Raw genomic sequence first — 24,404 nt, forward strand, 5'->3', positions numbered from 1 at the left:
ATATGCGACTCAACTCCATCCTCTTGCCGTTGTGGCCTTCCATGCTCCTATTCAACTACGACGATGTTTTGATGGGTGCGAGTTTCCTCTTGAACGAGTAGTTCCTAGAACACCATTTACATTTTAAGTTCAGGGGGGGCTCCAAACAAATCAAAAGAGATGATGAAAAGGGTACATGATGGAGTGAGTTTTCTACCATGGCTGTTGAAAGCAATGTATTCCTATTATCAGAAAGTTGATACTGATAAAAGGTCCATAGAGAGATATGTTCCACCTTTTTAAGAATGAAAGTGAAACTACCGTCTCCATTATAATCTCGTGCGTTTCCTGAAGAGGGCGAAAAGAGCAAAAAGTGTAACTCCGTATATTCGTTTTCTGTCCTGATAAATTACAAAGATTTAGGAGCCACAAGCAGCAGAATGAGGGTCCACTCAAGGGAATGTAGGGAATCCAACTATAAAAAGACAAAAAAAAAAAATTATGAAAAGACAAGTAGTTTGACTATATTTTTTTAGCTGTTGAATCTCTCTTTGATCAATCAATGTCTGATGGTATGAATCATTGTTACTAATTGAATTGACTGTCAGCCGCGTACTTAACACATGCAAATCGAGCAAGAATTGGTGATTCTAATTTCAGGGATTGAGCCTGTATTTTTAGGTTACATCCCTATAATTCTACCAATATGTCACATACTCGTCTTTTTAGGCTCTTTATAAAAAGAAAAATGCATATCAAAGCAATAAGAAGAAAGTGATTTGTTTTATTAACACAATTTCAAATTTGTAGATGCTTCTAAAGAGGCAGGGTATCCATTAATGAACAGAGCTCCCTAGCCAAAGTAATGGAGTAGAGACAAGAAAACAAGGCAAAATAAACAAAGAAAACAATGGGCTTCCTCCACACAAGAATATACAAAGGTCTTTTTCAATATAAAAGTTGAAGCTCAACTGTATTATCACTAGGGAAACACAGAATCCAAATACACACAAGAAGATATCTTTTTCCAATATCAAAAGGCAGAAAGAAAAAATCATACCCTACCACATCTCAACAAAAGTCATACCCTACCACATCTCAACTCAAAGAGTTCCTCCCATCTTCTCTTACCATGCACTCTTAGAAGCCAGAACATTCACATAATTCACAAGAGCATGAAACCCATGAATGCTAAAATAGTTCTCATGGTGCAAACCTAGATGTCCAACAACCTCCAAACTACTGCTACAGTTACTTGGAGGGAGGAAAACCACCATCACAATTCCCATAAGACAGGATCATAAACAGTTCAAAAACTAGCATGATTGCAACACTTCAAAGTTTCAGGCCTGCAAAATCTTTTACTGTGTAACCAATAATATCAAACTTCCCTTCTTCATTACTCTCTCTAAACTTCATATAATCCAGGCAAACAAATGGCTTGTAAATTCTAGGAATACCCTCTCCAACGATTTCATCCGGAGCAACAATGACCTTCTCATTCTCAAAGCACCAAAAGAAAGCCAGAGAGAGACGGTTCATAGACTGCTTCAAAACAACCCGGTGTTCTGATGATCTTAATTTTCCGTTGCTCCAAGCCTGCATGAGATCTCCGATGTTAACTATGAGAGCATCCTCACAAGGGCAGATGTCTGTCCATTCCCCTTCCTTAGATCTCATTTGCAGCCCACCTATCCCATCCTGGTATACTATTGTTATACAACTCATATCAGTGTGCATTCCAAGTCCTTCAACCTCCTTTTCTTCAACATTCTTTGGAGGTGAATAATTTACCAACCTCAGATACCCGTGACAGTGGCCAAATTCTGAATCATAGAACTTATCTGTGTAATCATCTCCGAAACTCATCAATATAACATCTATGATTCTCGTTGATAATTCTGACATCTTGTTTCCGTACTCTTGCATAATCTCACTAAGAGGCCGAAAAAAATTGATATAAATATGATAAATGTGCATGTAAACAAACAATTATCATACAGACAGAGGGACTACGTGCAAAAAGAGAGAAATAACAAAATTTACCTAAATTCAGAATTCTCTTGACAGAAAAGTTCATCAGCAGAACTCTTTGAAGAAGCAAAGAAATCTGGTCCAGACACTCGTAGACTTTCAAAATAAGGGGAGGCTATGAAAGGGGGAGTGTAGGTTCTAAGCCGCGAGAATGGACCTATCCTGAGTTTGGAATCTTGAGGAAGGCTGAAGATGTGCCTTGATAGAGAACAAACTTTGCTGAACAAATCTTTAGAGATGCCATGACTAGTGACATAAAAGAAGCCCCATTCTTGACAAGCCTGTACAAGGGAAGCGAGAATGGAGGGACAAACTGGTACAGAAAAATCTAACACAGGAAGCATGACCGAAGCCTGTAATTCCGACATTATTTTATATGAACGCAGCTTCTCTTCAACTAGGTTGGAAGTATAGGAATAGAGACAGGCTACATATAGAAGTATAAAGCTCCATAATTTCAATCAATTCCACCAAATTCTACCATAATTGAGATTTAAAGGACCTTTCTGGCTTTTAATCATCATCCAGCACTAAGTATTCCAATAATAGGTACTTTTGGCACACAATGGCCTATGTGATACTGATGGGTTAGTTGTAAGGAGTTGTCAAGATGGAGGTGCGTTGTGACTATCCAAATCGATAACTAAATATGCCATAATCACCATGATGGTGGAGACCACAGACAATAATCACCTCATCCCCATCTTTACTGTTTGCAAATATGGCTGCCACTACCACTAATAGTAATAGAGGATAAGGATCGAATAAGAAATGAAAAATTGCAATTACGATGACGATAAAGTCGCCACTGAATCGTAACCACAAAGATCTAGAAACTTAAATCAATTTTGGGAAACCAGCAAAAGGCATCCATAGAAACAAAGGCTGGGAGGATACAAGTTACAATATAAGCATTCAGAATTATGTGGTTAGGGCCAATCACATCAACGAAAAAAATATTACAATCTTCATCCTTTTCACATGCACGAGAAACCAAAAATAATTAGATACCAACTTCAAGCATGTAAGTAAATAAATGATAAGGCTTTGTTCCAAGAAACACTTCATAATAACTGATAACTACCATAAAACTTATAATAACTAATCCAAAACTACTGCCTACAAACTTTTAGGATATATCCCTCCCACAAAAATATGCCTGAGCAAGAATCATATTTTACATAAGATAAAAGGGGGGCGGAGGAGGGGAAGGGGGAGATATCCTGCTTCATCATTCTCCTTGCCAACTATGCTAAATTTTGAAGCAAATGTAAGGCAACAACCAATGCATATGTAACCTCGAATCTACACAACCATTAAGTCTGTTACTCACATTTCATGAAGCTGAAAGCATCTGACACAGAATCATTCCCACTCAATTGTTGATGGAGGCTTCGATGTAATATCCATAACAACTCGGTTTACACCCCGAACATTATTGCATATTTTTCGAGATACATCACAGAGGAACTTGGATTCAAAATAGTACCTGCAACAATCACAAAAACCAAAAAGGGTCTCAAAAAATTGCAACTGCACAAATAAAACAGCAACAGGAATAATCCTATAATTGTTTTTGGTATTTAAAGCTATGCGATAGTACAACAATAAAAAACAAGCATGGCATGATTTTCTCCCAAGTGTAAAACAACTTTTATGCATCATTATAACTTATACACCAGAGAAAATGGGTGCTCCATATGTAACAATCCTTTAAGTTTTGCAAAGGCAAGATTTGCTTCCACAGGAACAAAATGTAAGGCCAAAAATGAATCATATTCTAATTGGACAGCAAGACTGCAACTGCATATTTGAAATTGAAATAAGACGTAAAGAAGATAATACAACAGACACTATAGCTTATATGCAATATTATTAGAAAATGCATACATACCAATCGGCAGTCATCCCATCTTGACTGGTGACAGCTCTGAGAGCAACAACATGGGAATGAGTCCTTTGATCACCTTGTACTCCAACTGATTTTACAGGCAAAAAAACAGCAAAAGCTTGCCAAATTGAATCATAAAGCCCATCATCTTTGATTGCCTGTATGAAAATCTCATCAACCTGGAAAAACAAAAGCAAAGTTACACATTAATATGTGGAAAAGGAGCGCAGATGCTTCAAACTAAAGTTCAGACATATACAAACATACCTCACGGAGGACATCCAAGGCATTGCCTTCAGTGATATCACCCAAGACTCTAACTGCAAGGCCTGGGCCAGGAAATGGGTGGCGCTTCAGAAATGCCTCTGGAACATTCAAAATCCTCCCCAGATGACGAACCTAAATAAATAAAAGAACAACTGAATAAAAAAGTTTTGAATGGAGAGCAACGAAAATATTTTCAAAGCACTATTGTAAACAAATCAACAAAAGACAGGAAGAAAATCTATATAAAATGGATAGTCAAATACATAACCTCATCCTTAAATAGAAGTTTAAGTGGCTCAATTAGCTTCAATTTCATATCTTTGGGAAGACCTCCAACATTGTGATGGCTCTTGATGGTGTGGGAGTGGTTTCTTCCAGATCCAGGCGGCGGACAAGATTCAATAACATCTGGGTACAAGGTCCCTTGGACTAAGTAAAGTGGTTTCTTCCCTAGCTTCTGCTCCAAATCATGGGCAAAAGCATCAAAGATGCCAATAAACTCCTTTCCAATTATCTTCCTTTTGATTTCAGGATCTACTACACCTTTCAGCTTACTAAGAAACTGCTCTGAGGCATCAATACATGTAACAGGTAGATGCAAATCCCTTTCAAAGGTTTCCATTACACGTTCTCTCTCTTTATACCTTGAAGAAACAAAGCCATTGGGAACTTCCAATGATTAAAACGTCAATAATCAATTTGATAGTACAAGGAAAAAAAAAAGAGCCAGCATTCGTACCGTAATAGACCATTGTCAACAAAAACACAATGAAGCCTATCCCCAATTGCCTTATGAACAAGAGTAGCGGCAACTGTAGAATCCACACCCCCTGATAAAGCACATATAACATGCTCTTCATCCCCCACAGTATCCCTGATTACTTTAATCTCTTCATCTGAAATATTTTCCATCTTCCACCCAGCAGCAACCCTACAGACGTCGAAGAGAAAATACTGAAGGGTATCCATCCCTTCTGGTGAATGAGTAACCTACAAGCGATTCAATCATCACAATGGTTATGAAAGAAAGATATGCGCCAGAAAAATTCAAGCCTTGCACTGAAGTACATCCATACAAACAAGTTTTATCACAAAAGCAAAAGGGAATGGTATTCCTTTTTTTTTTTGAATGAAAAATAATTTTATTAAAGCACCAAGAAAGTGCAACCCAGAAAATTACAGGGAGGATAACTTCATAAGATCAAAAATGGTCCCTAACCCTAAACCCAGAAAAGGGAATGGTATTCCTACACATATTTATACATCCAATGCACATAAGGTGGATAAATATAATAATTGAGCAAAATTTGTTTGATTGAATCAAATTTTAGTACCTAATAGTAGCACATATGGGATAAAGCTCATCCCATTGGTAAAATACTAAAATTGATTTCAAAAAAGTACACTGGACACAAGTTATGCAACTTATTCAAAGTGAACAAGATAAACAATCTGCTATCTCCTGAACAAATATGACAAGAAGCACATGATAAGAATAAAACAAGAATCCATTTGAACCCTACAGAATGAAGCACATGATAAGAATTAAATGCAAACTTTACTACTTACCTCCGGGTGATACTGCAGCCCATAAAACCTCTTCTCCCGATTTTCCACAGCTGCCACGACACCCTGCTGGCTCCTGCCAACCACTTCAAACCCCTCAGGTAGCCGCACAGCCTCATCCCCGTGACTCATCCAAACCACCTGCCTATCCCCAATCCTCTTATTCCCATAAATCCCCGAATTTCCCTCGACCTCAATCTCCATTCTCCCATACTCTTGCTTGTCCCCAACCCTAACCAATCCCCCAAGCCTCTGCACAATGAGCTGCAGTCCATAACAGATGCCAAGGACGTGTACCCTGTTTTCCAGGGCCCACTCTATGAAACCAGCAGGGAACGCAGGGGAGTCGGGAGTGTGGACGGAGTGGGGCCCGCCAGAAAGTATGACAACGCGAGGGTTGAGGGAGGTGATGGCGGAGAGAGGGGATGTGCCGGAGATGCAGAGGGAGAAGACGGAGAGCGAACGGATTCGACGGGTGATTAGGTGAGTGTATTGAGACCCGAAGTCCAGGATGAGAACCAGGCCCGATTTGACTGCTTTAGGATCCATGGTGGATGGAGGTAGAGCCGTCTGGCCTGCTTTAGCGGCTACGAAGTGGGGTTTAAGAGATAAAGGAGATTAGGGTTTTAGGCTTTGGCGGGAAGTGTGAGGACCTAACGCTTCACGAGAATTTCTTAGGTCCCGCCCTTGCCATAGCCCATATGGGAACTTTGGGAGTTAATGTCACTATGGATGGCAATTTGTCCCCTACCTTCCCTGATCCGACCTGACCCATCCCACCCCGTACAGATTTTCTCCGACCCGAGATTTGTGAGAAGCGGGGACGGGACAAAAAATCTCAACCCGCTGCGGGGCGAGGCAAGGGTGGGTACTCCTCCCGCCCCGCCCCGCCCCGCCCCGCTATAGATATTCATATATATATATATATATATATATAACATAATATAGAAAAATATTTGTTTGTCTAAATATATTTTAATTTGATATTATTATTAAAATCAAATAACACCTAAACCCTAAGTCCCTAAACATAATTTTATCATACTCTTAATTAGATTGAATAAATATTGATAAAAGTTTACCCTTAACCCTAAGTTAAATATGACTCTCTAGTCTTTATTCCTAAGTCAATTGAATTGATCTTGATAAAAATATAGGACCCTAAATCTTAAGTTAAAAATGACCCTATACTCCTAAATCATAATCTCCAAAACCCTAAAGGCCCTAAACCCTAAACCCCAAAACCCTAAAGACCCTAAACCCCTAAACCCTAAACCCTAAACCTAAGCACTAAACCCTAAAGCCATAATATGACACTCTACTCGTAAATGTTAATAAAATCTTAAGAGCCTAAGATTTTATAAAATAAAGTATAAAATTAAACAATTTAAAACTATAGATGTGTATAATATAAAATTTAAAATCAATACCCATTAAGTAAAACTAAAATTATTTAATTGTGTTAAAAATATAATAGGTGGTATGTAAAGATAATAATTTAATTTGTTGGTTAGTTCATTACTCTCCCACCTAGAAGTCTCAAGTTCGAATCCTGTGATGTGCAATTTAATTTTGTAATTTTCAAAGATGTTGAATAGGGGCGGGGCGTGGGAATCCGCAAGGTAGGGCGGGGAGGGGACGGGGCATAAAAGTCTCCCCGACATGCAAGGCGGGACGCGGAGGACCACCTGGAGGTGCAAGGCGGGGGCAGGGCGACCATGATCCGCCCCCGCCCCGCCCCGTTGCCATCCCTAAATGTCACTTTTGGCCACCATCAAATGGGTCATATTACAACTCAATCACTAATGTTTCAAACGTAACATTTTGGTCGGGCCATATTACAACTCAATTACTAATATTTCAAACGTTAGGCTATTCATACTACTGAGTTGTAACACGGACAATATTTGCTAGGTTTGGGGCAGTCAATGTAATGACATGGCATATAAAAAGTCAAATAAACCGTTTTTAAACTACCAAATGCACAAGTGGAATTTTCTTTTTCTTTTTTTTCAATAAAATACACACATGGTAGCTGATTCCAACAATTCCTGGGGAAGTTATAAAGATAACTGTAAAACCCCAAACTTTTGTTTAGGGGGCTAATTGAATATTTCTTTTGAACATGGGGTTAGAATGGAAAAGAGAAAACTTTAGGGTAAAAAAAATTAAAATGAAGAAAAGTTTAACTTAAGCTAATATAAAAGACTACTTAGGATTCGTGCAGTTAAAAAAAAAAACACAAAGCCTAATTTCTCTTCTCTCTCCTCTCCTATTCTTCTTCTCTCTTCTCGCGCCGCACAACCGCCTCACCGCAAACCCATCGTTCGGCCTTTAACGGATCTCTCGCTGGTGCCAAAAGAACCACCTTGGTGCCTTGATCAATCCCTGGCCTTCAATCGCCATTATCGACCACCAAAATTCCCTCAAAAGTCTCACAAAGTCACGGACCACCGCAGACCTCAACCGCCCGATCAGGCCGACTTCGGTGACGGTTCGATACCTTGATGGTACAATTAGACTCACTGGACCCTGGGCTATGTTTTCTGACAAATTGCAGCTCGAACCGAAAATAGATTCTGGTGAACCATGGTCGACAGATGACAAATCCATATTAGAATCGGTATACACTTTTGATTTTAATTGTATTTTGTTTGAAAGAATTATTAAATTAAATAATTAAGGAAATGGAGCCCACTTGAAAGGTTGTATAGTTATGGTAGAGTTTTTTTTCCAATAAAACACTCTGACACAAAGTGTGTACCAATATAACACTGGATGAAAATTATTCCCTATATAGCACTACACGTCATCCTGAATGACGTGTTTTTTGTAATTTTTATGCGATCATGCCATCAACTTTGACGAGATATATTTTTCACCAATCGTGACATCGTTGATGGCGTGAATAGTTAACAATGTTAATGACGCCACTCAGTGCGGCCTGATTACAAATCTTGAATAATCACGTCGTTCTAAATGATGTGATTCACAAATCCTTGGCATATCTTCAAAGAATGCCAGACGTTGATTATCTTCAATGAATTGAAGCAAACCCACTAAGATTAACCAGAGAATAGCAACAAACTAGAGAGAAACAAACCCACTAAGTACAACCACTAAGACCCACTGACAAAAAAGCTCAATTGCCATGGCTAAAGGTGTCGCAAATATAACGAGAAAGAGCTCAAAATCCATGTGAAATCAGGATCTGTACGGTGCATATCGACATGACCCAAACCCTCACCCTCTCGAAGCTTTCCAACACACACGAATAAGCTCTCCAATATGTGTTGTGGGAGCTCCAAATCGTGGTCTGGGTTTCTGTGGTCACACTCGCTAAGAATGGGAGAGATCTCATTTATGAAGTCTGGGGACGGTGGGCTTGAGTACGGTGAAGAACTAGAAGAACAATAGCAGATATTTTGGGGCAAAGATATGTGAAGAGATCATCAAGAGCCTCTCAGATCATGAGAAGTGTCTAGTGCTTCTCCATCCTTACTTAATCCATGGATGAGCTAGTGAACAAAAAAGAAAATATCACTTGGAATTTGTTGAGTTGTCAACCACATTTGAAGAGAAATCTAGGGCCACATATCACTTGTAAATGACTTACCTTGCAGAGGGAGTCGGAGTTGAGTGGTGTCGAAGACGGAGTTGATGAAGTCCTCTATTGATCATGACAGTGAATACTGGTGTGATTAGCATTTCTATAATAATGACGCCATTGCTATTGGCGTTATTGGTATGAATGCATTAGTCACGCCATCATGGATAGCGTGACCATTGAAAAATAGATCACGCCAAAGTTGATGGCGTGATCATGTAAAAACTACAAAAAAAACACGTCATTCAGGATGGCGTGTAGTGTTATATTGAGAAAAAATTTCATCCGAGTATTATATTGGTAAATACTTTGTGTCAGAGTGTTATATTGGAAAAAAACTCGTTGTGGCGTGTACCGAGTACCCTATACGTGAAATTTTTGAAGAATTGATATTTGAAACCTTAAGTGATTTGATTATCTTGGCTTTTAGCCTATTTTACTATTTTCAAACAATTTTGTTAAATTTGGTCCAGGTTACAAGATTTGCAAAAGATTCATTAGAGTTAGAATTGACCAGTTGCCCAACATGTTTAACTAGACAATATTATATGGGTCGCATACCAGTTAAATAATTTGACTATCGAAGGGCTTATTTGGACAGTTTAGTAGATTGAATAATTTGATAATCCGCTATGTGTCGATATATTTTAGGAGATCGAGAGGACGCAATAGACGTGGTAGCTGCATAGAATTGTTTGCACTACTATCGAGGTAGGGGTTCTGATCTCTTTGGCCTCTTATATCCAGTCTTTATTCTGTATAAATTCTGAGATGTTATTCCAATTAATATCTGTTTGCTTGATAAATTCCTTAATGTCATCTACATTAGAAATTATTAGTGTTCTATTATGTTAAGTAAGTCAATGTAATATTCTACTATAATGTATATGATTCATAGTATCTTTGGGTTTCCTTATTAGTAGGTGATTGATACCCGGTATCTCACTAATAGGTGATTCATTGTAATTATATATATTACGTCATTTGAGAGAGAATAACATAAGACTTTAACCCAAACATTAACATGGTATCGGAGCCTCTCTCTAACCCTACTCATCCACTTCTTCTTCTTCGTGTATTCTAGCCTAAACCCACGGCAACCTGTAGTGTTTTGAGACAAAAGACATGACAGAACATAGTGAAGTACTTCCACTTACAATTCCACACACGGCAACAAGTGGTTCTAGTGGAACCATGGGGAGCTCGAGTGGGTCCCATGAAACTAATAACTTGACTGCTTGACCTTTCGGCTTCAGATTAAGTGATACGAATTTCAAAATATGGTCGAGGATGATGTAGGTACTTGCAGCCGGACAAAATAAGCTTGGGTATCTCACTGGTCATACTAAACCAGTGGATGTGAAGGATCCTGACTACGTAAAGTGGTTAACAGAAGATGCTCTGGTGCGGGGCTGGTTGCTAAGGACCATGGAACAGCACATCCTTGGTTTGTTCATTGAACTACCAACAGCAAAGGAGATCGGGGATAGTGTCACACAGATGTTCTATGATGGTGCTGATGAATCTCAGTATTATGAATTACGTTGTAGAGCAACAAGGACAAAACAAGCTGGCCGTCAGGTAAATCTTTACTTTACAGAACTGAAAAGTGTATGGCAGGAAATCGACCGAAGATGCCCCAATAAGATGGTCTGTGCCGCAGACATAAAGACTCGTAAAGAAGAGATCCAACAAGACAGAGTATATGATTTTCTTGCAGGACTCGATGATGGTTTTGATGTCATCAGAAGTGATCTCCTTCGGATGAAGCCAATCCCTGGAATAGAGGAGTGTTTCAATACTATCAGACGGGACGCACAAAGTCAAATCACTATGTTAGGAGGCAAAGATGGCAGTCTGCCCATGGCTATAGTAACCAAGTTGACACTAAAAGATAACTCACGGTCACTACGTGACTTTGATGAAGTTGAAAAAGATAAACTGAGATGTAGCTACTGTAATGGTACTCGGAATACCAAGGAGACTTGCTTTGAAATCCACGGGTATCCAGATTGGTTTCCAGAGCGAAGAAAACAAAATCGAGGGAAAGGCAACAAGCGAGCAAGTCAAGCAAAAATTGCCACTAACAGCTCTGGTGTTGCAGCCATAGCAGCCGGCCAGTCTCACACATCACCTATAACGAAGATCCAACCCGAGACTGATTCTATCAATTCCAAATTGTCACTTCTAAGCATGATTTCACCAGAAGAAAATGATGATCATACAGGTAATATGGGTGCTGCTTTAACTACTTCTACAGATCGTGACACAGGTTGGATCATTGACTCTAGGGCTACAGACCATATGACGTATGATCCAGCTCTCTTACAATCCAAAATACATCCTCCACGAGATACTATTATAACAACAAGTGGTAGTGTTATTCCGGTCACTGAAGCGGGTTCTGTAGAGCTTACTCGCAATCTTTCACTACAAAATTGTTTACTTGTCCCTGCACTATCTAGTAACTTGTTGTCTGTAGGACAAGTGACCACCCAATTAAACTGCGTTGTGCTAATGTTTCCAATGTTTTGCCTCCTTCAGGATATCCGGACTCAGGAGATCATTGGGCGTGGTACTAAACGGCGGGGGTTGTACTATGTGGAAGATATTGTTTCAGGGTGTGTCTGCCAAGTTCAAAGTAGTGACAAAGGCAAAATAAATTTGATTCATTTATGGCATAGAAGGTTGGGTCATACATCTTTTGGGTATTTACGAAAATTAATTCCTAGGCTATTTCAGAATGTTTCAGATTTTTCGTTTGAATGTAACGTTTGCACGTTGGTAAAAAGCCATCGCACTCAATTTCCTATCAGTTCTAATGAAAGAGTAGTTCCTTTTGAGTTGATTCACTCGGATGTGTGGGGACCTTCCCCTGTAACTACTGTGTCTGGAATTCGCTGGTTTATCACGTTTGTCGATGACTGCACCCGAATGACTTAGGTGTATATGATGAAAAATAAGAATAAGAGTGACGTAAGATCAATATTTAGAGCATTCTATAACATGGTCCAGAATCAATATTCTCTTCCCGTTAAGGTTACGTTCCGATAATGGTGGAGAATATATTAACCATGATCTTACTCAGTTTCTTCAGGACAAAGGGATTCTACATGAGACTACGTGTCCTCAAACCCCATAGCAAAATGGGATTGCTGAAAGGAGGAATCGGCATATCCTCGAAACTACACGGGCTCTATTAATTGGCGCAAGGGCTCCCAAGACATACTGGACATATGCCATCACAAAGGCAGTCTATCTTATGAATAGGATGCCATCTAGTGTTCTCGCCTTTCAGACTCCGTTGGCTACACTAGCGGATCATGTGTCTATCTATTCATCGTTACGGTTAGAACCTCGTGTATTTGATTGTGTTGCATATGTGCACTTGCCCAAGAATCAATGGAGTAAATTGGATCCATGTGCAGTACGGTGTATCTTTCTTGGGTTTAGTCCTCAACAAAAAGGTTATCAATGTTATAATCCATCCACACAACATATGTACGTCTCAATGGATGTTACTTTTTCTGAGGATTCCTTATTTTTCTCTCCTGACCGACCTGATCATAGTCCTCAAGGGGAGTCTCAAAGTGTGGAAGACTATTCTTAGTTTAATATGGTATTGGACGTACCTACTCATTATGGGGATCATGCATGTGCATGCCGTATTGAAGAGAGGATGGAATCTGTTGACCAAGTGGAATATGTTGACCAAGCTATTGATGCATCTGGTGAACCCAAGGTGAATATAACTGGAGCTTGTGAACCCGTGAATGCATCATCTGCAGTACCAATAGATACAGTGCCGTGTACAGCTGAAGAAACACATAGTACTCCTCCTCCAGTATCACATCAAATGGATTCTCCTAATCCGGCTAATATCCAAGAGGTACGTATTCCAAACACTGATACTTGTTGTGCCTATGATTCAGTAGAGAGCACATATGTATTACCACCTAGACAGAATCGTGGTAAGCCGCCTAACAGATATTCTCCGGAAGAAAATGTGAAATATTCAATTACAAACTATGTGTTTACTCACCAGTTACCTCCTTCCTACTGTGCCTTAGTTCATCAAATTGACATAATTAAGGTGCCAACAAAGGTGGAGAAAGCTCTGCAGGATCCAAAGTGGATTGAAGCAATCAAGGTTGAAATGGATGCTTTAATGAAGAATGGCACTTGGAGTATAGTCACTCTTCCCATCGAAAAGAGACCAGTTGGTTGTAAATGGGTGTTCATAGTGAAACACAAGGCAGATGGGTCAGTGGATCGATATAAAGCTAGACTTATAGCCAAGGGCTACACACAAACCTATGGCATATATTACCAAGAAACCTTTGCACCAGTTACAAAGATGAATACAGTTCAACTTTTGTTATCTCTGGCTACTAACTTTGATTGGCCCTTGAAACAATTTGATGTAAAAAATGCCTTCCTACATGGAGAGTTAAAGGAGGAGGTATACATGGAATTTCCACCTGGTTACGGGATTCCTAATTCTCAAGCAAAAGCTTGCAGACTTCATAAGGCATTATATGGTCTTAAACAGTCGCCCAGAGCATGGTTTGGAAGGTTTACTCAAGCTATGAAGAAATGTGGATTTTGGTAAGACAATTCAGAACATACATTATTCATCAAACGAAATTGTAAGAAAATAACCTTATTTATCATTTATGTTGATGATATGATTGTCACAAGTGATGATGCACAAGAAATTGAGAAATTACAAAAGTACTTGTCATCCGAATTCGAGATGAAAGATCTAGGAGGACTCAAGTATTTTTTGGGAATTGAGGTTGTACGTTCTAAGAAGGGAATTTGCTTACCACAACGAAAATATGTTATGGACCTCTTATCAGACACCGGTATGCAAGCATGCACTCCAGTAGACACTCCAATTATGCAGAATCATCATCTCGGAATTTAAGAAAAACAAGTTCCTACCAACAAAGAAAGATATCAAAGGGTAGTAGGAAGGTTGATTTATTTGTCACTGACAAGACCTGATATTACCTACGCAGTGAGCGTGGTAAGTCAATTTATGCATGCACCTAGCGAGGATCATATGGAAGCAGTGTACCGCATCCTAAGTTATCTCAAGGGGAGTCCTGGAAAAGGATTGTGTTTCAGAAAGCATGGACACATGAAGGTGGAAGGGTATACTGATGCTGATTGGGCTGGAACCATTGATAATAGACGTTCTATTTCTGGTTACTTTACATTCGTAGTAGGCAATCTTGTGACATGGAGAAGCAAAAAGCATAACGATGTTGCTCGGTCATCTGTAGAGGCCAGAATGTTGGGTTGAAGAGAATTCACGGAGGAGGGCAAGGAGGCTATGGTATGAGGGACACCCCCTTTGCTGAGTCCACCTCGGTGATGGACACGACGTGTACCAGATGTAGTGCGACCATGATGGGTCGATTGATCACTAGCCATCTATAATTTAAGAATGATCACAGCCCAAGAACAACAATATTTCATAATGAAAACCATACAAGCATGAATAACAGTTATAGGAAAACAATATTGTTTACTCACTAACCTCAATCCATGCTTATCAAAAAAAAAATCTCAATCCATTAGACTAATAGTTTATGGCAATATTCGGTAACCATCAAACAACAAATATTATAGACAATAAGTAGGTATCAAAAAATAGAACAAAGGTGCCATAATTGTGTGAAAATATTCTTGAATTCAACCAACACTTAATAATTTCTAATTGACAATATATGCTACAGGATATCAAAAATATATGATATAGGATGACAATTTATGGGGCTGCAAGGAAGACGAAATTGACAAAATATGATACATGATGAGAATTGGGTAAACTGTAACTAGAGGCAGCAATTCTTGGCATATAAAAGGACAAGCTTCACTAGGACAATTGGGTATCAAAAAAACAGCACAAATATGCCACAAATAGTTCGCAAAAAACAGAACAACGGTGCCACAATTAGGCATCAAAAAAGAAAACAAAGGTGCCACAATTAGGTATGCTTCCAAAAATTTATACCCAAAACAAAGATTACCACAATCGATGGCAGCAATTAACCAAAAAACATTATCTTTCCAAAAAGAGTGTGTGGGTGATCGAGATACCAAGCTTATTTTGGTGACGAGAGAATGACCGAGAGTGTGTGGGCGAGCGACTGAGAGACCTAGCAATAGGTAGAGAAAGTGACCGTGTGGTTGGGTGGGCGAGTGGCCGTCGAGATGTGGGCGGCGTTGTGTTTTGGTGAGCTATGAAACGAGAGTGGTGGAAGGGAGTTTGGGTCGAGTGTGGATTAGGGAATGGGTTTTGTTTCTGGAAGGGAGTGTGGTGGGACAAATGAAAGTTGAATTTTTAGAATACCGCAAATTGAAATATATTCTATATAAGTATATTTTTTTGATATATGTGGTATTAAAATAAACAAGTCTAATTATGTAATATCTTATATATTTATATATTTTCTTATAATATATATACACACACATGTACACGTTAAAAAATAATATGGAACTACAATAATTCATTAGTAGTAATAACTACATATTATCATAATGTTTTCATAGAAATTATAAAATAAATACACACATTGTTAATCATCTTCGGTCTCTTCCTCTGTCTCATAATCATCAAGTTCCATTTCTTCTTCTTCATCGCCATCAGCAGTCTCTTCCTCAATTATTTGCCTTGTAAAATCTTTGTCCACTTCATCAGGTTCAGCTTCATTATCGACGAGAGACTCTATTTGATCAATAACTACTCTAACTGTCTCAACTGGTACTTCATCGTCTTGGAAGGCATCATCCATTTGCTTTAATTGTGCAGTAATTGTGTGCCTTGCTTTCGTCTTAATCACGACCCACCAATCTTGTCGATCACGTATCCCTTCCGGATAAAGAGCAAAGTATACTTGCTTTGCTTGTTGTACAATTATAAATGGATCGAACTTCTTGTACCTCCCTCTATGTTTCACATCTACAAGCCCATACTGTTTATGGATTCGTGTACCTCGATTAGCAGTTGGGTCGAACCACTCACAATTAAAAAGAATAATTTTTTTAATCGGTAGTCCTAGAAAATCCAAATGGACAATCTCTTTCAGTATTCCGTAGTAGACATATTCTGATTGGCCAAAATCGGTCCCCGGCATGCATACACCGTTGTTGATTGTTGACTTGCCTTCACTTCTTGCATCAGTGTCGAATTTGTATCCATTGACATAATATGTATTCCAGATCTCAACCCTCCTTAATGGTCCTCTGGACACGTCTCGTATGAGTTCATTGGTAATCCTATTTTGTGGGTCATAAACCTTAAACATAAAAATGACAAGTTAATTGACAATATTTTGGTACAATTAAATCAAATCGTGTCAAGTTATTAAAATAGACAGATACTTACGTACTGTCTGAACCATGATGCGAAACCTTTCTCAATTTGATAGTCGACTTCGTCGTCATTTAATGTAGGTGCTGATGCTCGCACAAAACTTATAAACAGACTGCAACACATATAGCAATTCACATACATCATTGGTTTAGATTAGGATCACTTTATAATTCCAACAAAATTTATAGTAGCTTACTTTATAAAAGGCTGGACAATATCACAATTCAGAAACATGTATAATGTTGCTGCATCGTATTCTCTATCAGTGAGGTAGCGACTACCAGCCTCACCAACAAGACGACCAGGTTGATTGAAGATTGAAATTCTGGGGAATTCTGATTTGAAAGTACCACCGTCATCATTTCGAGGCACTCTGGTTCGTCGAGGGTAAAGTAATACGAAGCAAATGTCGATGTCTCTTCGACTATATATGCTTCACAAATAGATCCTTCCACACGAGCTTTATTTTTGACCTTCTTCTTTAGGAAGTGAAGGAACCTATTACAAAAAGTAATCAGACATAATATTAATTCTTCAATTAACAAATCGTAATAATATGACAAATATCATAATAATATGAATAAAAATACATTTCAAAAGGATATATCCATCTGTATTGTACAGGCCCTCCCATCCTTACTTCGAATGGTAGATGTACCAGGAGAAGTTCTATAGAATCAAAGAAAGATGGGGGAAATATACGCTCCAATTTGCAAAGGATCACAGGAATATTTGCCTCCATGATGATCAATTGATCCTCTCGCAGTGTAGTTGAACATATATCTCTACAAAAGTGAATCAGCTCAGTAATGGTAGCTCAAATGGGCTCTGGCAATGCCCGAAACGCAATTGGAAGAAGCCGCTCCATGAAAACATGGTAGTCGTGACTTTTCATCCCGAACAACTTTCCTTCTCTTATGTCTATGCACTTACCTAGGTTGGAGGAATAGCCGTCTAGCAACTTCAAACTGGAGACCCAATGACAAATAGCCTTTTTTCTGCTCTATGTTGAGACAAAATTGTGCTTTCGGTTTGAGAGATTTACCATTATAATTCTCCACTAACTCTAAAGCTTTATGTTTACAGCAATTCGGAAGGTCCAATCGAGACTTAGCATTATCTTTTGTTTTTCCTTTAACATCCATACATGTATTGAAAACGTTATCAAAGACCTTTTTCTCAATATGCTTGACATCAAGGTTATAACGTATCTGATTGTTCTGCCAATAAGGCAAATCCCAGAAGATGCTCTTCTTGGTCCAATTATGTTCTTGGCCATATCCCGGCAATGATAATAGGCCCGTATCAGTAATCTTTGGAAAGTTTCAAACTCTTGCCAACACTTCTTCCCCAGACAAACGTGGAGGAGGTTCTGATCTCTCAATTCGATTCTTAAAAAATGCATCTTTATTCCGCCTAAATGGATGTGTCATGTCCAAAAACTGTCTGTGACAATCAAACCACGAATTTTTCCTACCATTTTTCAAAGTAAAAGCCTTTGAACGTTCCATGCAACAAGGATATGCTAACTTCCCCTGTGTCATCCATCCACACAGCATACCATAGGCAGGAAAGTCGTTGATAGTCCACATCAGTACAGCTCGCATAACAAAATTTTCTTTCGTATACACATCGTAAGTTATCACACCTTCGCACCACAATTGATTGAGCTCATCTATCAGGGGTTGTATATAAACATTGATCTTGCTCTTCAGATTTTGAGGACCCAGAATGATTACTGTCAGGGACATAAACTCCCTTTTCATGCACATCCCAGGAGGTAAATTATAAGGAGTCAAAATGATAGGCCAACATGAATAATTCTTACCAGATTGTCCGAAACGAGTGAAACCATCCGCGCATAAACCTAATCTTATATTTCGCGGGTCTGATGCAAAATCTCGATATGTTCGATCAAAGTGTTTCCATGCTTCTCCATCTGACGGATGACACAGGATATTGGACTCGCTTCGATGCTCGTAATGCCATCTCATCTCCTTTGCTGTTACTGTTGAGCTATAAAGCCTCTGAGGCCTAGGAATCAGAGGCAGGTACCATATACGTTTAACCGAAATATCCTTGAAATTTCCTCGTTCAGTTCTTCGAGGTTTATAATCGTCTGCCCCGTAAAATTTACACTGCCTCTCATTCGCGTCATCCTTATAGTATATCATACAACCACTCGTACAACAATTGATTCGTTGATACCCAAGTCCGAGTTTAGACATTGACTTCTTGGTTTGATAGAAGTCCGCAGGCATCCTATTATCTTCTGGCATAGTCTCTTTCATAAGATGAACGACGTCATTGAAACAACCTTGGGGCATATTGTAGTCAGCTTTAATGCTTAATAACCTCATCGTAGCAGACAACTCTGAGTGTGACTCACACCCGTCTCATAGTGGAGCTTGGGCAACAGACAACATGTCAAAGAAAGCTTGCGCAACGGGATTAGGAGGTTCCGGCACAAATTGTTGGTTGTTATCATCTCCTCGTAAGAGCTCATCCCCAGCCGAAGGCCCAGCAGCATCCATTTACCATCTGCTCGTACGGATTGAAATTAGCCCGATTACTGTCTTGCCGGTAATAATTTTCATAATCTGCTTGCACATCGACAGTCTCCATAGGGGGAATTTCAGGCATTTCTTCACCATGAGCTGTCCAGTAATGATATCCAGGCTGAAAACCTTTTCTATATAAGTGCACCCTTATATCATCCAACTCCTGAAATTTTGTGCATCTACATCTCACGCATGGACACCTTATTGTTCCCGTGTCTACAAATCATGGATTATTTCCACACACATAAGTAATGAACTCCTCAACCCCACTAAAAAATTCATCGCTAGGTCCCACTCGATTGGGTCCGACTCTGTTGTACATCCATCTACGAGACTTAGGCACGTCCATTATGAAAGGAGAAAAAAGAAGCAAGGAAGATGATAGAGAATATCAGAATGGAAAAACAGTTCTTGAGCAAATGAGGTAGCAACGACAAACAAAAAATTGTTTATAACGTATTAGCGACGGCAATTGCAACGGAATTATAATCCGTCGTGAAGGTGTGCAGAAAAAGAAGATTTTTAAAGGATTTCGATAGAATTTAGCGACTGAATTAGAGACGGAATATGCTTCCGTCACTAATTTGTGGGAGAAAAAGCAGGATTTTTTTGAAAATCGTGTCAAAGGATAGAATTTAGCGACGAAATATGGATTCCGTCGCTAAATTTAGCGACGGAAAATATATTCCGTTACTAATTTATGGCAAAAAAAGTGGGATTTTCTGAAAGGTGTGTCAAAAGATAGAATTTAGCGACGGAATCCATATTTCGTCGCTAAATTTAGTGATGGAAAATAAATTCCGTTACTAATTTATGACAGAAAAAGCTTGATTTTCCGAAAGTGGTGTCAGAAGATAGAATTTAATGACGAAATATTGATTCCGTCGCTAAATTTAGCGACGGACAATAAATTTCGTTGCTAATTTGTGACAGAAAAAGCGGGATTTTCTGGAAGTGGTGTTAGAAGATAGAATTTAGCGACGGAATTATACTTCCGTCGCTACATTTAGCGACGGAATTATAATTCCATCACTAAATTATATCGAAAAAATGAGATTTTCTTAAAGTTGTGTCAGAAAATAGAATTTAGCGGCAGAATTTTGATTCCGTCACAATATCCGTTGCTAAATTCTGTCGCTATTCCGTTGCAAATATTGGCGGGAATTCGCACCATGAATTGCAACGGCGTTTGCAATGAATTTTATTTGCAACGGAAAAGTGCGTGGCAAATTTCGTCACAAAATGTCTTAAAATTTTTACAAAAATTAGCGACGGAAATATGTGAAATTTCAGTCGCAAACCATATATTTTGCGACAGGAAAAAAATCCGTCGCAAAATAATTGTTTTCTTGTAGTGCATATCCAATTTTTTTTGGGTTGCAGGTCTGATTCGTCTAGAGATTGTTGCTGGTGTCACCGAGAAAACCGACACCGAGATAAATAAAAACCCAGATAGCACAATGAGCATTTTTGCCATGGGAACAACCTTGGGACCTTTGTCCGGTTGGTGGATTTGTTTTCCATCCTTTTTCTTCATGTTCCCAGAAATAATCAACTATCTGCAGGGATGCAGGCAACCCAATTCTTAAGTGACATGGGCTCCAAATTTATATTCCTGGCTGCTAATAGTCCCCTTAAGTAATCAAATCAGGAGGTTAGCATAAGTCATCACTCCTCCCTATTTCCCAGCCAGAATAAAACGACCATAACCAATATAAAAGTAAAAAAAAAAAAAAAAAGTGCACTTTCCTAGGTTATGTACTTTCCTCTCTTACAATGTAAAAGCTTGATAGGCATTGGGCAGGGAAAATCATTCTTCATAGTTGAACTCCAAGTTTTGGCTCCTGCGGTTCCAGAAGAATCTTGTCGTTGGTATATTCCGGGGAAGGAGATTGAGGTAAGTGATACGGATTTAATTGCAAGCGCACAAATCGCACAAGTAATAAAGAGGTGAGTAAATTATCGTTTCCACTAGGGATGTGTTGGCAATAGAGATCAATGTCAAACTAGTAACAACTATGCAAATTGGGGAAAGGTTTCATGGTTTGTTTTGATTTTTAACTAAACTAATTAAAAAGAACAAAGACAAATCAAACACAAGTATGAAATCAAGGATGGAGAGCACTAGGGTACTTAACGTCACCTCACCTATCCAATTCAATTCCCTTGGTCCCTTAATCCCTAATTCATCTCTCTATAATGACAATCGATTTTTCAACCTATTCAATGTTCTATTCCTAGATACATCAAACGTATTTTCAATATAAATCCTTGTTATTCCTAACAATCGGATTAATATATCAAAAACCCATTAAGAACTGTGAAAATCATTTAACGATTGCATAAGTCACAAACCTATATTCATATGGTTCATGCACCCTATGTCATCTATGGCTTGAGGCAAACCCTAGATATCTCCTTCCGGTCTCAATCTAGGCAACAAATCAATTGAATGATGGTCAAACATTCAAAAGCATTAATCACACCCATAGACAATCAATAGAGAGAGAGAAATCAAGAAATAAGGAAACAAAGTTTATTGAATTTTCAAGGTTTGGTTACATCAAGACCCTAGTAAAGAAATCTAGCCACTCATGAAAGCAAAATACATCACTAAATAAAGAAAATCAACCATAGAAACTAGGATAGAAAAGGAGAGAGAAAACTCCCTTATAGACCCTCTTCTTCTCCAAGCTCCAACGGTTTCTCCAAGCTCTCCAAAGGTGGTAGAATGAAACCCAGCTCCAAGAACTCCTCCAAAACCCTATTTTATGCCCTTTTATACTTCCCCAAACTCTTATGTCGTTTCCAAAACAAGTTGGGGTCGTTTTGACTTAAAAACAAGTGAATTCAGAACTTTTTCACGAAACTGCGCGTGTTGTAAATAGTACCTCCAATCGATCGGGAATATTTCCGATCGATCGGAAATACAATCTGCCTCCACGAGTTTTTGGGTATTTTGGCAGGTCCGATCGATAGGGAATGGCCCCGATCGATCGAAAATCAGTTCTGGACTCCGAATCTTCATTTTGCACTCTTTTCCTCCCTTTCTTGCCTTGGCACCTACAATATGCAAATATAGCTTTCTTAGGCAATATCAACTCCTAATCAACTCAAAATGGGATGAACTTATGTGTAAAGGATGCACAAATGTATGTATATATTTGGCACATCAGTAAGCTCATCTTCCATGGTATTCATCTTACTGTAGCCTCTTTAGGCAAAAATATTGTCTTCAATGCTCTTGGGGCCGTTGCCTTCTAATTTGGAGTTGCAAGCTTCCAACTACATGTATTATTTGACTTATGAAGCGTTTTTAAATCAATCAGCAATTAATTTTTATTTTTGGGATATCATTTCCATTTAAAATTGCATTAAGCAATTTCAGTATTCTCATGAGAACTCCAGTACTGTTTTCTTAGCTTAATAATCATGATGAACTGAACTAAGATAGAAAAAAGTTGATTGAGAATTATGCAGGTCTTTTGTACAAAGAACAAACATAATTGCAATGCCTGCCCCATGGGAGGAGAATGAAGACATTTTACAATGTGCCTTTTCAAGGGTTTTTTTTTTTCTTTTTGGGTCAATTCATTTTTTTCTAAGAATTTACTTAATTAATGACACTTAAAAGTTGCAGAATTATGCTCAAGATTTGATTATCCAACTTACCGACAATATTGAAAATGCAGTGCGAGGCTCGCACTGGCAGGACCTGACGATAAAAGTATTAAAGTTGTAGTTGAAAACGAAACAGACAACCAAACTCCCAGCGAGGTCACCAATCAAGAGATGCTGCATTGGATTATCTAAACTGAATCTCAAATAAATTAGGTCTTTTTTTTTTATGCACTTATTACCTTTTTTTTTTAGGGTTGCATTGATACCTCATGTGCAAAAAGTTCTTGAAACCCTGTTTTTATTCTAATTGTTCAGTCTTTCTTTTCTTTTTTTAATAAAAAAGAGAGCTTCTCAGTGTTGAGAATCTCATTACAATTGTATGTGAGAAACCCACACATTTTTAAATTTTTAGAGGCAATCCCAAACCTTTGTTGGAAGCTCTTAGTGAAATTGAAATTCGGTCCTTGATTGGTCTGTTATCTATTTTATGTTGTTTACTTTCCAAGTATATTATATTATGTGCTAACTAACCCCATATATATAATATAAATAAATATTGTGTGCACCATCCGATTGTGATTGATCTCTCCATTTTAGCCGAGTTTGAGCCTTGAGGATGTCTAATTTTTTTTCCAATCACATTCAATTTATTATAAGTAATAATCTAATGGTCAATCGTAATGAGTCAAAAACTCAAATGAGATGGTTCAATCAATTCTTTGAATTTGTTGTTGGCTGCATTTCTCTTTTCCATCCTCAAATCTCTTACCAAGCAATAACGAAACCTATCTACATCCTTAGTGCTATAAGAACAAAAACTTAAGTCAATTCATGAAATTTGGCTATGGTTTTACAAATATACTCCTCCAAACCAAGCTCTATTGTTTATTATACTAATAAAGTATCCATGAATTGTCAGATCTCTATAATTAAATGTCGTGCGAAGCGCGGGTATACAATTAGTTTTCTATAATGAACGTGACCTCTAACATTATGTCAGTAAAATGGTCAAAAGATAAAACATTGAAGAAAACAATGAAAGATTTGACATCGAATTGGTTCTCTAAAAGATTTGTTTGAGACTAACACATTCGAAATATTCAAATACCAAAATAACATAATTTATATTTTAATTACCAATACGCCACTGGGAGTACTAGCGCATTTTAATTTTTAACAAGACTCTACAATTTCCTTTTTTATTTTTCTATTCAATTTTTTTTAAAATTTATAGTAACTAACAATTAGATAAGATTGAAATTTGTAATCAATTAAATCTCTTATATATTTTTTATTTTTCATTTAATTCATTTCTTAACATTTATCCTATGATAAAATTCTAAGAAAATAAGACATAGCCAAAAAAAACCCAAATTAAATCCCTTATTTTTTATTTTTCTTTCTTAAATTTATATTTAAAAATAAGTACAAATTAGATAAGATTAAAATTTTCAATTTAGTTTTAATCAATTAGATCGTTTTTATTTT

At 38.1% G+C, this 24,404-nt stretch overlaps 3 protein-coding genes across 3 annotated transcripts; all 3 read right to left on the minus strand.

Moving 5' to 3' along the window:
- Positions 1-862: 862 nt before the first annotated feature.
- Positions 863-2,860, minus strand: LOC119987550 (gibberellin 20-oxidase-like protein). The gene is made up of 2 exons (XM_038832486.1): positions 2,026-2,860; positions 863-1,915 (listed from the first exon to the last, which is right to left on the minus strand). The coding sequence occupies exons 1-2, from the start codon at positions 2,379-2,381 to the stop codon at positions 1,315-1,317; spliced, it is 957 nt and encodes a 318-aa protein (XP_038688414.1). The 5' UTR covers positions 2,382-2,860; the 3' UTR covers positions 863-1,314.
- Positions 2,861-3,028: 168 nt separating this feature from the next.
- Positions 3,029-6,436, minus strand: LOC119987549 (GMP synthase [glutamine-hydrolyzing]-like). Its single transcript, XM_038832485.1, has 6 exons — positions 5,741-6,436; positions 4,911-5,161; positions 4,440-4,815; positions 4,172-4,303; positions 3,908-4,083; positions 3,029-3,502 (listed from the first exon to the last, which is right to left on the minus strand). The coding sequence occupies exons 1-6, from the start codon at positions 6,284-6,286 to the stop codon at positions 3,379-3,381; spliced, it is 1,605 nt and encodes a 534-aa protein (XP_038688413.1). The 5' UTR covers positions 6,287-6,436; the 3' UTR covers positions 3,029-3,378.
- A 9,501-nt stretch (positions 6,437-15,937) lies between these two features.
- LOC119986872 lies at positions 15,938-19,094 on the minus strand. Its single transcript, XM_038831565.1, has 7 exons — positions 18,066-19,094; positions 17,668-17,954; positions 17,393-17,519; positions 17,208-17,232; positions 16,931-17,069; positions 16,747-16,846; positions 15,938-16,657 (listed from the first exon to the last, which is right to left on the minus strand). Exons 1-7 carry the CDS (start codon positions 19,092-19,094, stop codon positions 15,938-15,940), a joined length of 2,427 nt encoding a protein of 808 aa, XP_038687493.1.
- Positions 19,095-24,404: the final 5,310 nt, after the last annotated feature.

This window comes from Tripterygium wilfordii, chromosome 20 (genome assembly GCF_013401445.1).
Source record: "Tripterygium wilfordii isolate XIE 37 chromosome 20, ASM1340144v1, whole genome shotgun sequence".
Lineage (NCBI taxonomy): Eukaryota > Viridiplantae > Streptophyta > Magnoliopsida > Celastrales > Celastraceae > Tripterygium > Tripterygium wilfordii.

Coding starts and splice junctions, on each gene's coding strand:
- LOC119987550 (XM_038832486.1), bottom strand. CDS start 2,381: ATGTCGGAATTACAGGCTTCGGTCATGCTTCCTGTGTTAGATTTTTCT. Junction 1,916..2,025: donor CAAGAGAATTCTGAATTTAG/GTAAATTTTGTT, acceptor TCGGCCTCTTAG/TGAGATTATGCAAGAGTACG.
- LOC119987549 (XM_038832485.1), bottom strand. CDS start 6,286: ATGGATCCTAAAGCAGTCAAATCGGGCCTGGTTCTCATCCTGGACTTC. Junction 4,304..4,439: donor AACTTCTATTTAAGGATGAG/GTTATGTATTTG, acceptor TTATTTATTTAG/GTTCGTCATCTGGGGAGGAT. Junction 4,084..4,171: donor CCTTGGATGTCCTCCGTGAG/GTATGTTTGTAT, acceptor TTGTTTTTCCAG/GTTGATGAGATTTTCATACA.
- LOC119986872 (XM_038831565.1), bottom strand. CDS start 19,094: ATGAGGTTATTAAGCATTAAAGCTGACTACAATATGCCCCAAGGTTGT. Junction 17,233..17,392: donor ATTCTATAGAACTTCTCCTG/GTACATCTACCA, acceptor TTTTTGTAATAG/GTTCCTTCACTTCCTAAAGA. Junction 17,070..17,207: donor TTCACTTCCTAAAGAAGAAG/GTCAAAAATAAA, acceptor CTTTCAAATCAG/AATTCCCCAGAATTTCAATC.